We start from the raw sequence: 11,881 nt of genomic DNA, 5'->3' as shown, positions 1-11,881 counted from the left end.
TGTGTGTGTGTATATATATATATATATATATATATATATATATACACTTTTTTTTTGTTGTAATCTTATTGCTGTGATGACAAAACCAAATTTTCAGCAGCCATTAGCCATTATGATCTTTCAGAAATCATTCGAATATGCTGTTTTTGGTAGTTAGGATAGTTACACCCAAAAATGAAAATTCTGTCACCATTTACTCACCCTCAAGTTGTTCCAAACCTGTATGAGTTTCTTTCTTTTACTGAACATAAAAGATTATATTTTGAAGAGTTCCTGGTACCCACTGACTTCTATAGTGTGAAAAAAATACTGAAACTGTTTGGTTACCCACATTCTTGAAAATATCTTCTTTTGCGTTCAGCAGAAGAAATAAATGAATACAGGTTTGGAACAACTTGAAGGTAAGGAAATGATAACAGGACGATTATCAGTGATTAAACGTATAAAAGAATAAACAGTTGTGCTGCATAATGTTTTTATGGAAATTATGATATATTTTTTTAAGGATACTTTTAAAAGGAAGTATAATTATTTGTTTGCTGTTTTGTTATAAATTTGAACAAAAAAAAAAAAAAGACAAAGAGGACTAGAGGAGAGAATATGGGGAAAGGGTCAATGGTAATCATCCATGATGGAGAATGGATAAAATGGCTTTTAAAGATCTGTTCACAGTAATGGAAGGTAAATTCAGAGGGTTAATTTAGTCATGTAAAATAAAAAAAAATAAAATTTACCTTTATCCTCTCAATACTGGCCTCGACTCTAAGTTGCTGTACCATCCTCCTAGCATGTGCCAGGTTGTTTGAGCCCACCATTTTAGAGGACATTTTTGAAACCATATAACTGCAAAAACAAAACAAAATAAATAAAATAAAACCGTTATAAATCTACAAATATCATAAACCAATCACACCACAACAACATAGCATCACCTTGTGCATCACCAGTTTCTCAGCATCAGAGAACAGAAAACATCTGACTCAGTGGATGAAGATTATGACACTGCATTGACAAATCCAACCTCCAACTTGTCGAATCAACACTCTTACAGTAACAAACGGAATCAGAAGCATTTGCACAATAAAAACATACAGGAACGAATGCACAAGACAAGTCTATACAATAAGACTGTACCTTTATCTATTAAAGTCAATATTCAGCACATGTACTGCCCTCTACGGTCCCACACCCTTAGAGTCTGATATCCTTACTCACAAAAACTGGAAGGCTATGTGCAGTAGTTACTGACAGACACTCAAATGATTCTTAATTCTCCACAGATAAAAGGACGAAACCTTCACATGAACTAAAGTGATGCAGGAATTAAAGTGCTTGTTCTGTGGAAAACAAGTTATGTCTTGAGCTTAGCTAACAGCATCCACAATTGGATTCATTAATATGACAGTCCTGTATAATAAGCATTTCAGGCATGCCTTGCTTACATTTGATTTAATATATATTTTATGCCACTAATACAAATCTACCCTGAAAGGCCTGAATGTTTTTTGAGATTGTTGTTTGGTTTAATAAGCCAGTCTAATAGGATAAGGTAAATGAATAGCTCTTTGTTCAAAGAAGGGATGGGTCATGATGGTCAAAAAGTTCATTTGTTATTATACATAACAAATTCAAAAGTTCCTGTAATGTATTATTCATTTCCAGGTTCCTGCATTCTCTCAACTTAAGATAACTGGAATACCTCATGAGTACAGCACAATGAGGTAGGAAACACCATCTATTGTCACTCAAACATACTATAACAAAAGAGACAAAAAGTTTATTTTTACTGACTTATGGTTAAAGGAAGAGGAAATATTGCAGCATTTTTTCCTCTGGTTACTGTTACTAGTCTGTTACTAGTCCTCAAAGACAAAACATTTCTTCACATGGGACCTGTCCTACTTTACCTGGCTTGAGGAAGTTTGGCAGTGGCATGATTTGACACACTTACAAAAGCGGGACAGTGTTACAGTGCTCTCTATGGGGAAAGGTTACATTATAACAAATGCCCTTCCATAATATCCAGACGCCAGTCAACAGACAGTCTGCACTACAAATGCCCAGTGTAAGCTATTCAAGTTCAGTTATGCCAAAGAATTTTAAAAACAGATGCAAGAAAGAAGTGCAATTGCAATTTAACATGCAAATATTACAATGATATTAGATTTTGAAAGCTGAACATTGAATGTACAGTTCAAAAGTTTAGGGTCGGTGAGATGTTTTTGAAAGAAGTCTCTTATGTTCACCAGGGCTGCATTTATTTGATCAAAAATATTGCAAAAATGGCCTGCAAAACATGCTGATTTTGTTGAAAACTAAAATGTTTTTGTTGAAAAATGTTGAAAACAGTTGTGCTCCTTAATATTTTTGTGGAAACCATTATACACTTTTCAGGATTGTTTGATGAATAGAAAGTTCAAAAGAACAGCATTTATTTGAAAAAGAATTCTTCTGTAACAAATGTCTTTACTGTTACTTTTGATCAAAGTTAATTAAAGTTACGTGATCATAAATGCGTGATCAAAAATCCTTGGGCCATTTCCTATTGCTCTTATAATCAAGACGTCATGAAGGAACATTCCTAAATAATTTATTATGCCATCTAAATAAAACACTGGAACATTTAGGCTAAATATAGTAATAGAAGATACAAAGTACACTGGATGCCATCATTTACAGTACACACTGCTTGAATTTTATGACCATGTCCGATTTTTTTAAAGATAGGAAGGCAGTCTTTAAAGATAAGAGTGTATGTCTATGCCTCAATCAAAGAAAATGTGCTGATGACTTTATGTTCTGCATACTGATGTGTAGATGTGTGTAGGGGTGGTACACAAAACATGTCCCTGTCTCAGTGGTACCCTATTAGCCCTGAGGTCACCAACTGCTGCCGCTAGACATGTTCATTCAGCAGATGTTATCAGTTCCTGCCACTCGCTTAGTCACATGATCTCACAGTGACACCAGCATGCCCTGATCAACCAGCTGTAGTAACGCAACTCATTCTCACTCAGCATGTACAACTGTGTGAGAATTCTGACAGTTTATTCTTTCTTAGGCCATCCAAGATGTAAATGAGTTTGTTTCTTCATCTGAACAGTTTTGGAGAAATGTATCATTACATCACTTGCTCACCAACGGATCGTCTGCAGTGAATGGGTGCCGTCAGAATGAAAGTCCAAACGGCTGACAAAAACATCACAATAATCCAGATGTAACCCACAGGACTCCAATCCATCAATTAATGTCCTGTAAAGCAAAAAGCTGCATGTTTGTAAGAAACAAATCCATCATAAAGATGTTTTTAACTTCAAACAAGAAATGATCATCTCATGATGAATGGGCTAAGAGGCTTATTACAGGCCTAATATCTGACAACCATCTCTCTCTCTCCAGGGTCTTTTAACGACTTCACGGAAATTTCATTAGGTAGGTCAGAGGCCATTTCTACAGAAAGAGGTCCGTTAACCCTCGGGGTCCAGTTCTTTAGAAACAGCTCTCGAAAACACTTCAGATGACAGTGCATGCAGCTCTCTGACAAACAGAGGTATTACTCAACAGCAATAAGCCTAGACAAGGGATAGGCAACATCGGTCCTAGAGTGCTGCTGTCCTGCAGAGTTTAGCTCCAACCCTGAAAAAATACTCACTTGCCTAATCCTGAAGACATTGATTTGCTTGATCAGGTGTTTGATTAGGATGGGAGATAAACCTTGCAGGACAGCGGCACACCAGGACCTATCCCTGGCCTAGACATTTTTATCATGAAAAGGATGTGTCAACAGCTATCAAAACTACTGCAAAATTACTCCACCGAATTAATGTGTGCTCATATCTAATAAGCATGCAGTGTGTCCAGAATGAGACCGTCTTGTGCGGTTAGATAAATCATTGCCTAAACATTGATATTCTATGCAATCCTCCCTTCATTTAAGATATGGACACACAGAGTACAATTCTGGACAATAATGATAAGCGGAATTATCTTTATGTTATGGCCAATAATTGATAAATGACGTATTAAGAATCTGTACTATTTTGACCAATATATGACCAAGTTAGGGACAGTAAGATTTTTTAAACATTTTTGAAAGAAGTCTCACGCTCAACAAAGCTGCATTTATTGCATATTTTAATACTTTAGAGGAAACCATGATACATTTTTCAGAATTCTTTGATGAATAGAAAGTTCAAAAGAAAAGCATTTATTTGGAATAGAAATCCTTATGAATCTACTCTCAGATTTGCTCAATTGAACGAGTCCTTCATTTCAGTATTAATTTCTTTCAAAAAATAACTTTTGAATTGAATCGGCCATTTTAAATGCTACAAGTGAATTTAAGCATCACAACATTATAATGTACTGTTATAATAAGTACAATAAGTACATTATAATATAATGTTTTATTATATCATTATAATAAAAATTGATATTTATTTTGTGATTGACTAATGCTAAGTATTATATTTAAATATTACATTATATTTTTAAAATAGCAATTAAATATCCCATATTAACTGAAACCATTAGATTAATAAAATAATATTAATGATATGATACTGATGTATTGTTCTTTCCTAGTTTACAAAAAAAAAAGTAATCTCCACCATATTCAGTAAATGATCTCTGCAAACTAATTAGGCATTTTATGAAAGTCTTAAACCATTAAAAGCACTGTAGCACAATGAGGTCAGTTTGCTTTAGTATTTAACAACTGTAATCTGATTTGCAACCAACAGTGTGAAGTATAAAGCTGACATCATGCACTTGCTCAAGCATCATGCAGTATTAATGGCCAAGTCAAAAATAGCCACTGTGCAGTGACTCCCAGCAGATGGGAACATTTGAACAAGTCCACAAAAATGAGTCAATCCACACTGAACAACACAGGACCAGGGCTACAATAATGAGCCATTATCAGTCAATGCCTGGGGCCTAAACAAATAGCAGCTCTAGGAGATAATGTCTTATGTACATCAGTATGTGTGCGACCTGATAACCAAGAGCTGTGTGTCGATGTTTCACCCCTTGGAAAATAAATAACTTTGTCGTGAGGGGATGAACCAGCGCAGAGGTAGTTCCCAAAGTCAGGCAACCCTGGAAAAATTCTAGGGCTGCAATCTAAAGTGAAAGAATTTTATTTTTGTTCTTTGTTGTGGTTTAAGAGGGAATTAGAGAGAAAAAAAGAGTGAGACAGAGGATACAGCTGTGAACGGGAGGTTGTGTGTATATCTGTGGGCAACATGCCAGATATGCTGGTGCAACAGAGGTGCAATAAAACTCCCGTCCATTGTGTTATCTGCCTGCCATCCTCCTCTTAATGCCCCCATTCATCTCAGCAGCTGAGAAACGCACAACTATTCAACTTCGAACTCACCCCAGCAGAGCTCTGCGTTTAGGCTACAACCCTAAAACAAAGCAGTCGTTATGAAGCCCCAGTCACTAGCAGCTCCACTCTGTAGACTTTGAATGATTGATTGCCGCTTTGAACGATTACATAATTGTGGCATCCATAATTGTAATCGCGATTAGAAATTCGATTAATTGTGCAGCCCTAGTATGAGTACATCATATTATATATCGCTATCCAAAGCCAAAGGTCTGCGCTTGGCTCCTCCTAGTTAATATGCTGGATGGCTCAATAACAGTTCTGCAAGGCGTATTTGGAGTTTCAGCGCGAGAGCGCCCTCTGGCCTTTGGATGGAGATTTACTGCTGATCACAGAACCGTGCTTCACTGAAAGATACGCATCCCAATCGCAGCTTCTGTCGAATCGCGATCTCGATTCCATTTCGATTTGTCGTGCAGCCCTAATTCCAGGATTCAGTTCTAACAATAATGACTGGACAGTCAATGGCTCCTAAAATTAAACATTTAGTAGCCAAATTATTTTTTTTAAGTGAACAAATTACAGACGTCTCACTTTTGTTTTTTTAAGAATATTTATGCCCGTTTAAAAAAAAACAAAAAAAAAAAACAGTGAAATTGTGTTCATAATGGTTCCAAAAGGTCATCCAAGTGCCAGTTTACTCCCACACACGTTTGCCTTACAACTGATTCGTTAACATTACAATTGGGCCTCACTTTGTTAAACAATAACCAATTATAGTTGATGTGAATATGCATCTTCAATTACAAGAAAGAGTTCCCAGTTCATTTAAATTCAGACATAACTGAAAAAAACATACACGGTTCAGTTAAGAAGTCAGTTGTCAACTCAGTAACAGCTTTGAAGGTGTAAAGTATTTGCGTAAATGTAATTAATTACTGTACTTGAGTATCTTTTGGATACTCTGTAGTTTTTCTGAGTATCAAAGATATTAGCAACTTTTACTCTCTACTTCACTACATTTTTGAATAAGTATCTTAACTCTTTACTCCACTATTTGTAATGAGTGTTGCAATTACACATTTTGCATGGCACCTAACTTTTTCTGCAGCAGTTTATTTCTGCTACAAAAGAAGTGATATCGCCAACTACAGGGCACAGAAAGTACTATATCTTTTGCATTTTGCCTTTGTCAACAAGGCTACTTTATGTGAACACGAGTTCCTTAGCAAGTACTGTAGTTGTGAATCACAGATGTTTTATATATGAGATGAGGACATTATTGCAGCCGGCAATGAGGCTGAAACCAGCACATCCAGTGCAAGAAGGCTTTGACTTTTTCATTTTATTTAACATGATTTTATTCATCCATTATACTGAAGATAAGTTTTTGAAGGATATTGTTTTTTGCAATTTTGAGGTGAGGAGTTTTATTTTGGTTTTACAAATTAACATGATTGTTACCCTCACATATCAACTCTTCCTTGTTTTTCACTGGCATGTCTCTTTTACTAGTGCTTTTTTTAGCTTATATTGTATAAGTAAAATACTTAAGTATTGTTAAAATCAGATAATCTAAGACTTTTACTCAAGTTGTTTTGGAATTGGTGACTTGTAACTTGTAATGGAGTAAGTTTTACTGTAAGGTATCTGTACTTTTACTCAAGTATGGTTTCAGGTACTCTTTACACCTCTGCTTTGAACGATTTGTTGACAGTGATTATGATTCAAATTTTGAGCGAGTTTAAAACTGGCTTGTGAAAGAAACAGGTTCATAAGTGTAATTCGTTCACAAATTCGACATCACGGCTTGTGCTGTTTTCAATGTAGCATGCAGAAACAAATGGAGCACACTCTAAAGACATAATTAACGCTACCTCATAAGATGGTATCTGACTAAACTACATGTGAATGCACACACATTTTTCTCAACTACCACCAATTGAATTTATACAGGATTGGTTTAAATTACTGTTGCATTGGAGATCATTTTAATCACAGTCTGGAGTCCTTCTCTGGTCTCTCCTTTAGTGTAAGCACAAGGGATTTTCTGCACATCTGAAGCATTATTATTATTATATGAAGCATTATTGTGCTGGATGACTTACACAACAAAGTTTAATATTTTGGGTTAGGGTTTGTTCCAATCACATCTAGCACCATTAATGAGTAAAGCTCTAGCCACAACAGTGTTCTTGTGACTCTACAGATGGCTGAGCTGCGTAGTTTACAGGACAGGGTTGTGTATGAAATGTCAAATATTTTCATGAAGAATGAGAACAAGAGAACACATGGGAATGAAGAGGAACATCAATATACTGTGCAAGATAAAGCAGCTTAGGAACAAACGAAACAAGCTAAGACTTGAAATGAGAAACAAACTGAGGCCAAAACAGTCTTATGTGCAAGATATGTTTTGTATGTATTTGCATAAACCATTCATATTCACAGAAGTATACGTGAACCTACAGCAATGAGCACACTAACATTCACCTTTGTACAGCAATCCGATGGTAATAAATTAGAAATAAAAATCTGTATGTCTCGAATGACTCTTATAAAACAAACAATGCATGCTTTGGTTTAAAAGAAACCCTGTCAATCCAGCCTCCATTCACAAACTGGAAAGAATTCCAGACATTAACACCTCCTGAGTTTCTGAATGTCACATGAACCGATTTGTCATCATAGGATCAAAGATCCTTTCCATTAACTCATCAGCACATGATAACACCCATATGATATATTGGGCAACCGGCTCGACAGCATTGAGGGTTTTCACTAATGGAATAAAGCCTACAGGAGATTGTGTCATGTTTGGACATAGAGCCATTTATAATATGGGGAAAAAACACTTTGTGACAGGATCTCATAAACAGTATTGTTCTGCGTCCCTAATAAGTGCCAATTCAACACCAAAAACACGTTCATTGCGAAGTAAACATTACAAATTCCACTCCCAGAAATACTATAGACTAAAACTAGATGTTTACATTTTATGGAAATCTGAGTGGTGTTTGTATGTGCAAAACTCATAATACTAAAGTGTTGCTATGCAGTTTCTAAGGTGTTCTAGGTGCTTTTTAGCATGTTGCTATGTGGTTGAAAAGGTGTTCTGAGTGTTTTTTTAGGGACCCAAGTGAGGTATTAAGTTGCAATTTGGATCTATAAATGAGCAATTACTTGAAATAAAGCTGCAATTGCAAAACAAAGTTGCAAGGGCACCGGAGATTACTGTGAAACTTTGTGGGCTAAAATTTACAGGATCCACTAAATCTGATGTAAAATCTGCGGGGGGGACATATTTTGCGCTCACACAAAATTCCAGATCTCATGGAATTATAAATGACTTTCACCTGTGAAAATTAAAAGTATAAGCTATACTAATAGTGATGCTTGCCTAATTAACCAACAAGCTTAGCACTAGTAAAGCAGTGATCTTGCAGAAAGAACACACTGGCTGATGCAGATGCATTTCCAAAACTGCACAGTTTTCATTATTTCCAAACATATATAACCATATAACACAATCAAATTTGTGCACTGACTGGCTGAAGAGGAATCACAGCAGGCACATAACACCTTAAGAGAGCAGCTCGTAGTCACAAAATCATAAGCATTTCCTGGAAGTTATTCTGAACAAGGCAGAAGCTCAGAACATCATGACACAAACTGTTCCAGATGCACAGTTTAGTCCACAATGAACTTGACCTGACCGGCAAAACAGAGTACTTGGAAAAGGTAATGTCAGGCACCTGTGCCTTGTTTCTTTGGAATTTATTACAAATAAATAAATAAATCCATTAAAAAATTGACCTCAATGTGATTGAACGTGAAATCTTCTGATCTAATGTCAGACTTGCTACCGTTGTGTCAAGTTCACTACAGTTTTGTGCCCAAAAGAGACAGAAAGAAAGTGACCCAAAAAACACTTTAGTTACAGATGAGTAGAGTAAGTCAAAGACAAATGAACATAGAGCATGTGACTGGGGGAGGAGAAGAGCACAAAGAAAGAGACTTCAGGGAAAGCACCTTTACACACAGTGAATGGGGAGAAAAAGCACTGACAAGAATGACAAGCATGACAAGAAAACAACCAACGGCACATAGCAGGCTTTCCTTTGGAAAACCCATAGAGAAAATTGGTTTATATCTTTTATGTTCAATTACCAATAAAATTCTCTTGCAATCTGCTAGAGGTATTAATGGGCAAATAGCCCCACAACGTCTTTTAACCACTGAATTAAAGGAGTTCCCCTAAACACTTCCGGAAATATATGTTTTTATTTTTAATGTCTTCATCAAAATAAAAGTCTTTCAGATTGTGTGTAAGTCAGATGTTGATTCAGTAACCGCTCTTTTTCTGGATTCAGTCCAGAAGGATTCAGACTGACTCAGAAGAGACATTCGTTCAGGAATTAGACTTCACTGGATGCACTGTTTGTTCACTAAAAAGAACCAACTCATAAGAGTCATTCATTCATGAATCAGACACTTGTTCACATTGTATGATTGTTTTTGCATATAGCCTATGAGTACAATTCAATAGACAGATGTTTCTTGCCATTGTACATGACACAATTGGTAAAACAGGACATATTTGATGTTTAATATGCAGCTCTGTGGAGGAGTATTGTGCACTATTGAGATCACAGAGAACCGGGCTACCAAATATGGGGGAAAAAAACACTTTGAGACCTTTGTCTCAAATGTGTCTGTCCAACATTTAAAAAAACCATGGCACTCCCAGGAAGAAAAAAACACTATTGTGAATAACAGGCTATCTTTTCATTCTTGTTCCTGGTTGATCAAATGACTTTGAATCTAAAATTAAGACGTGCTTCATTTCTAACATTAAGTCCAGTTGGGGCTATTGGGCTCAAAAAGATAGAAGAGAAAGTGAGATGGTTGTCTGAACATAGAGAGCACTTGTATAGCCTCATGCCACCTGCATACTTCATTCTCCTTAAAGAAGAGCAGCGGGACAAAACACTTTGGGGCCCTATGGCCACCCTGAGAATGAGCTTCTCCCACACAGAACCTCTCTCACAAAACTCCCTTCACAAGTCCCCCAGAAGCTTCCCAAACTTCTCATAATCCCTGCTTATGAACAATGAACGTCCCCTTGGACTCTCACAGAGCTTTGTTTCCTCATCACACAATGTTTTAACCACCTGAGGCTGCTCATTGCAATGGAGACTTTCTCAGTTTACAGCAGTTGACACCTCGCTTGATCAATAACTTCCATTCATTCAGTTGCATCATGGGAGCCATTTCCTTGAATCTTGCCCATCTTTACTCTCAGGGAGAACCCATGCTTTCACTACCTTCCCAACAGGAAGGTAATTTTGGCAAATTCCTATGCCTAAAGAAGTTGTTCAAATAAGAATAGGTAGCTGTGTGTTTGATTCCTTGAGGAAACACATACTGGCAAAATATTAACTTTGAATGCATTGCATGTTGTTTTAGAAAAAAAAAGCATCTGGTAAATGCATATATTTAAATACTAAAAGATCGTGGCAAAAAAAATGTGTTGATAACCTAAAACCATTTTTAAACACCCCCTTGTCTTTAGTGAATCTAAAACCTACAGCACAGCCAGTGCAGGCTGATTCCAAATCTCTTTAGTGAATCAAAACATACAGTGCATTGGGTTCAACATTGCCTGATTAGCAAATAAATGACGGAGTTGTTTCTTTTTAGTGAATCAAACACATACATCTTACAGCTGTGAGAAATCATTGTAGTAAGTGGTTGTTCATATAGTATATTTACAATTTGTAAGATACATGTTACACTTGTAAGAAAGATGGTATAAATATAAATGAAAATATTAAGAACTTTATTTTGCATGAATAAAGTTGTTGAATGTTGAATTAAGGACAATTTGGTCACACTTTATTTTAAGGTCCAATTCTCACTATTAACCAAATATTAACTATGACTTTTGCCTCAAACTAATTTGCTGCTTATTAATAGTTAGTAAGGTAGTTGTTAAGTGTAGGTATGAGTAGGATTAAGGGTTCTAAAATATGGTCATGCAGAATAAGCATTAATATATTCTTTGTAAGTGTGTGTGTCTGTGTATGTGTGTATATATATTATAATTATGTGACCCTGGACCACAAAATCAGTCTTAAGTCACTGGGGTATATTTGTAGCGATAGCCAAAAATACATTGTATGGGTCAAAATTATTGATTTTTCTTTTATGCCAAAAATCATTAGGATATTAAGTAAAGATCATGTTCCATGAAGATATTTTGTACATTTCCTACTGTGAATATATTAAAACTTAATTTTTGATTAGTAATATGCATTGCTAAGAACTTAATTTGGACAAATTTAAAGGCGATTTTCTCAGTATTTTGATTTTTTTGCACCCTCAGATTCCAGATTTTCAAACAGTTGTATCCCGGCCAAATATTGTCCTATCTTAACAAACCATACATCAATGGAAAGCTTTATTCAGCTTTCAGATGATGTATAAATTTCAATTTCGAAAAATTGACCCTTATGACTAGTTTTGTGGTCCAGGGTCACATATATA

The 11,881-nt window shown here is 35.9% G+C and overlaps 1 protein-coding gene across 3 annotated transcripts in view; it reads right to left on the bottom strand.

The window, feature by feature from the left end:
• LOC107684936 (guanine nucleotide-binding protein G(I)/G(S)/G(O) subunit gamma-12-like) overlaps positions 1–11,881 on the bottom strand; it is a 19,254-nt gene that overhangs the window by 1,185 nt on the left and 6,188 nt on the right. For 2 of the 3 annotated variants that reach the window (XM_016481323.1, XM_016481324.1), the window contains exon 2: positions 735–843. In XM_016481323.1, coding sequence (XP_016336809.1) covers positions 735–839 — 105 coding nt within the window. In that variant the 5' untranslated portion in view covers positions 840–843. Of the gene's footprint in view, positions 1–734; positions 844–932; positions 979–11,881 lie in introns of those variants that run through there. The other variant, XM_016481325.1, reaches the window with a different exon arrangement.

Source organism: Sinocyclocheilus anshuiensis, unplaced genomic scaffold (genome assembly GCF_001515605.1).
Source record: "Sinocyclocheilus anshuiensis isolate Anshui unplaced genomic scaffold, SAMN03320099.WGS_v1.1 scaffold673, whole genome shotgun sequence".
Taxonomy (NCBI): Eukaryota; Metazoa; Chordata; class Actinopteri; order Cypriniformes; family Cyprinidae; genus Sinocyclocheilus; species Sinocyclocheilus anshuiensis.
This window is presented reverse-complemented; position numbering and strand designations above follow the sequence as displayed.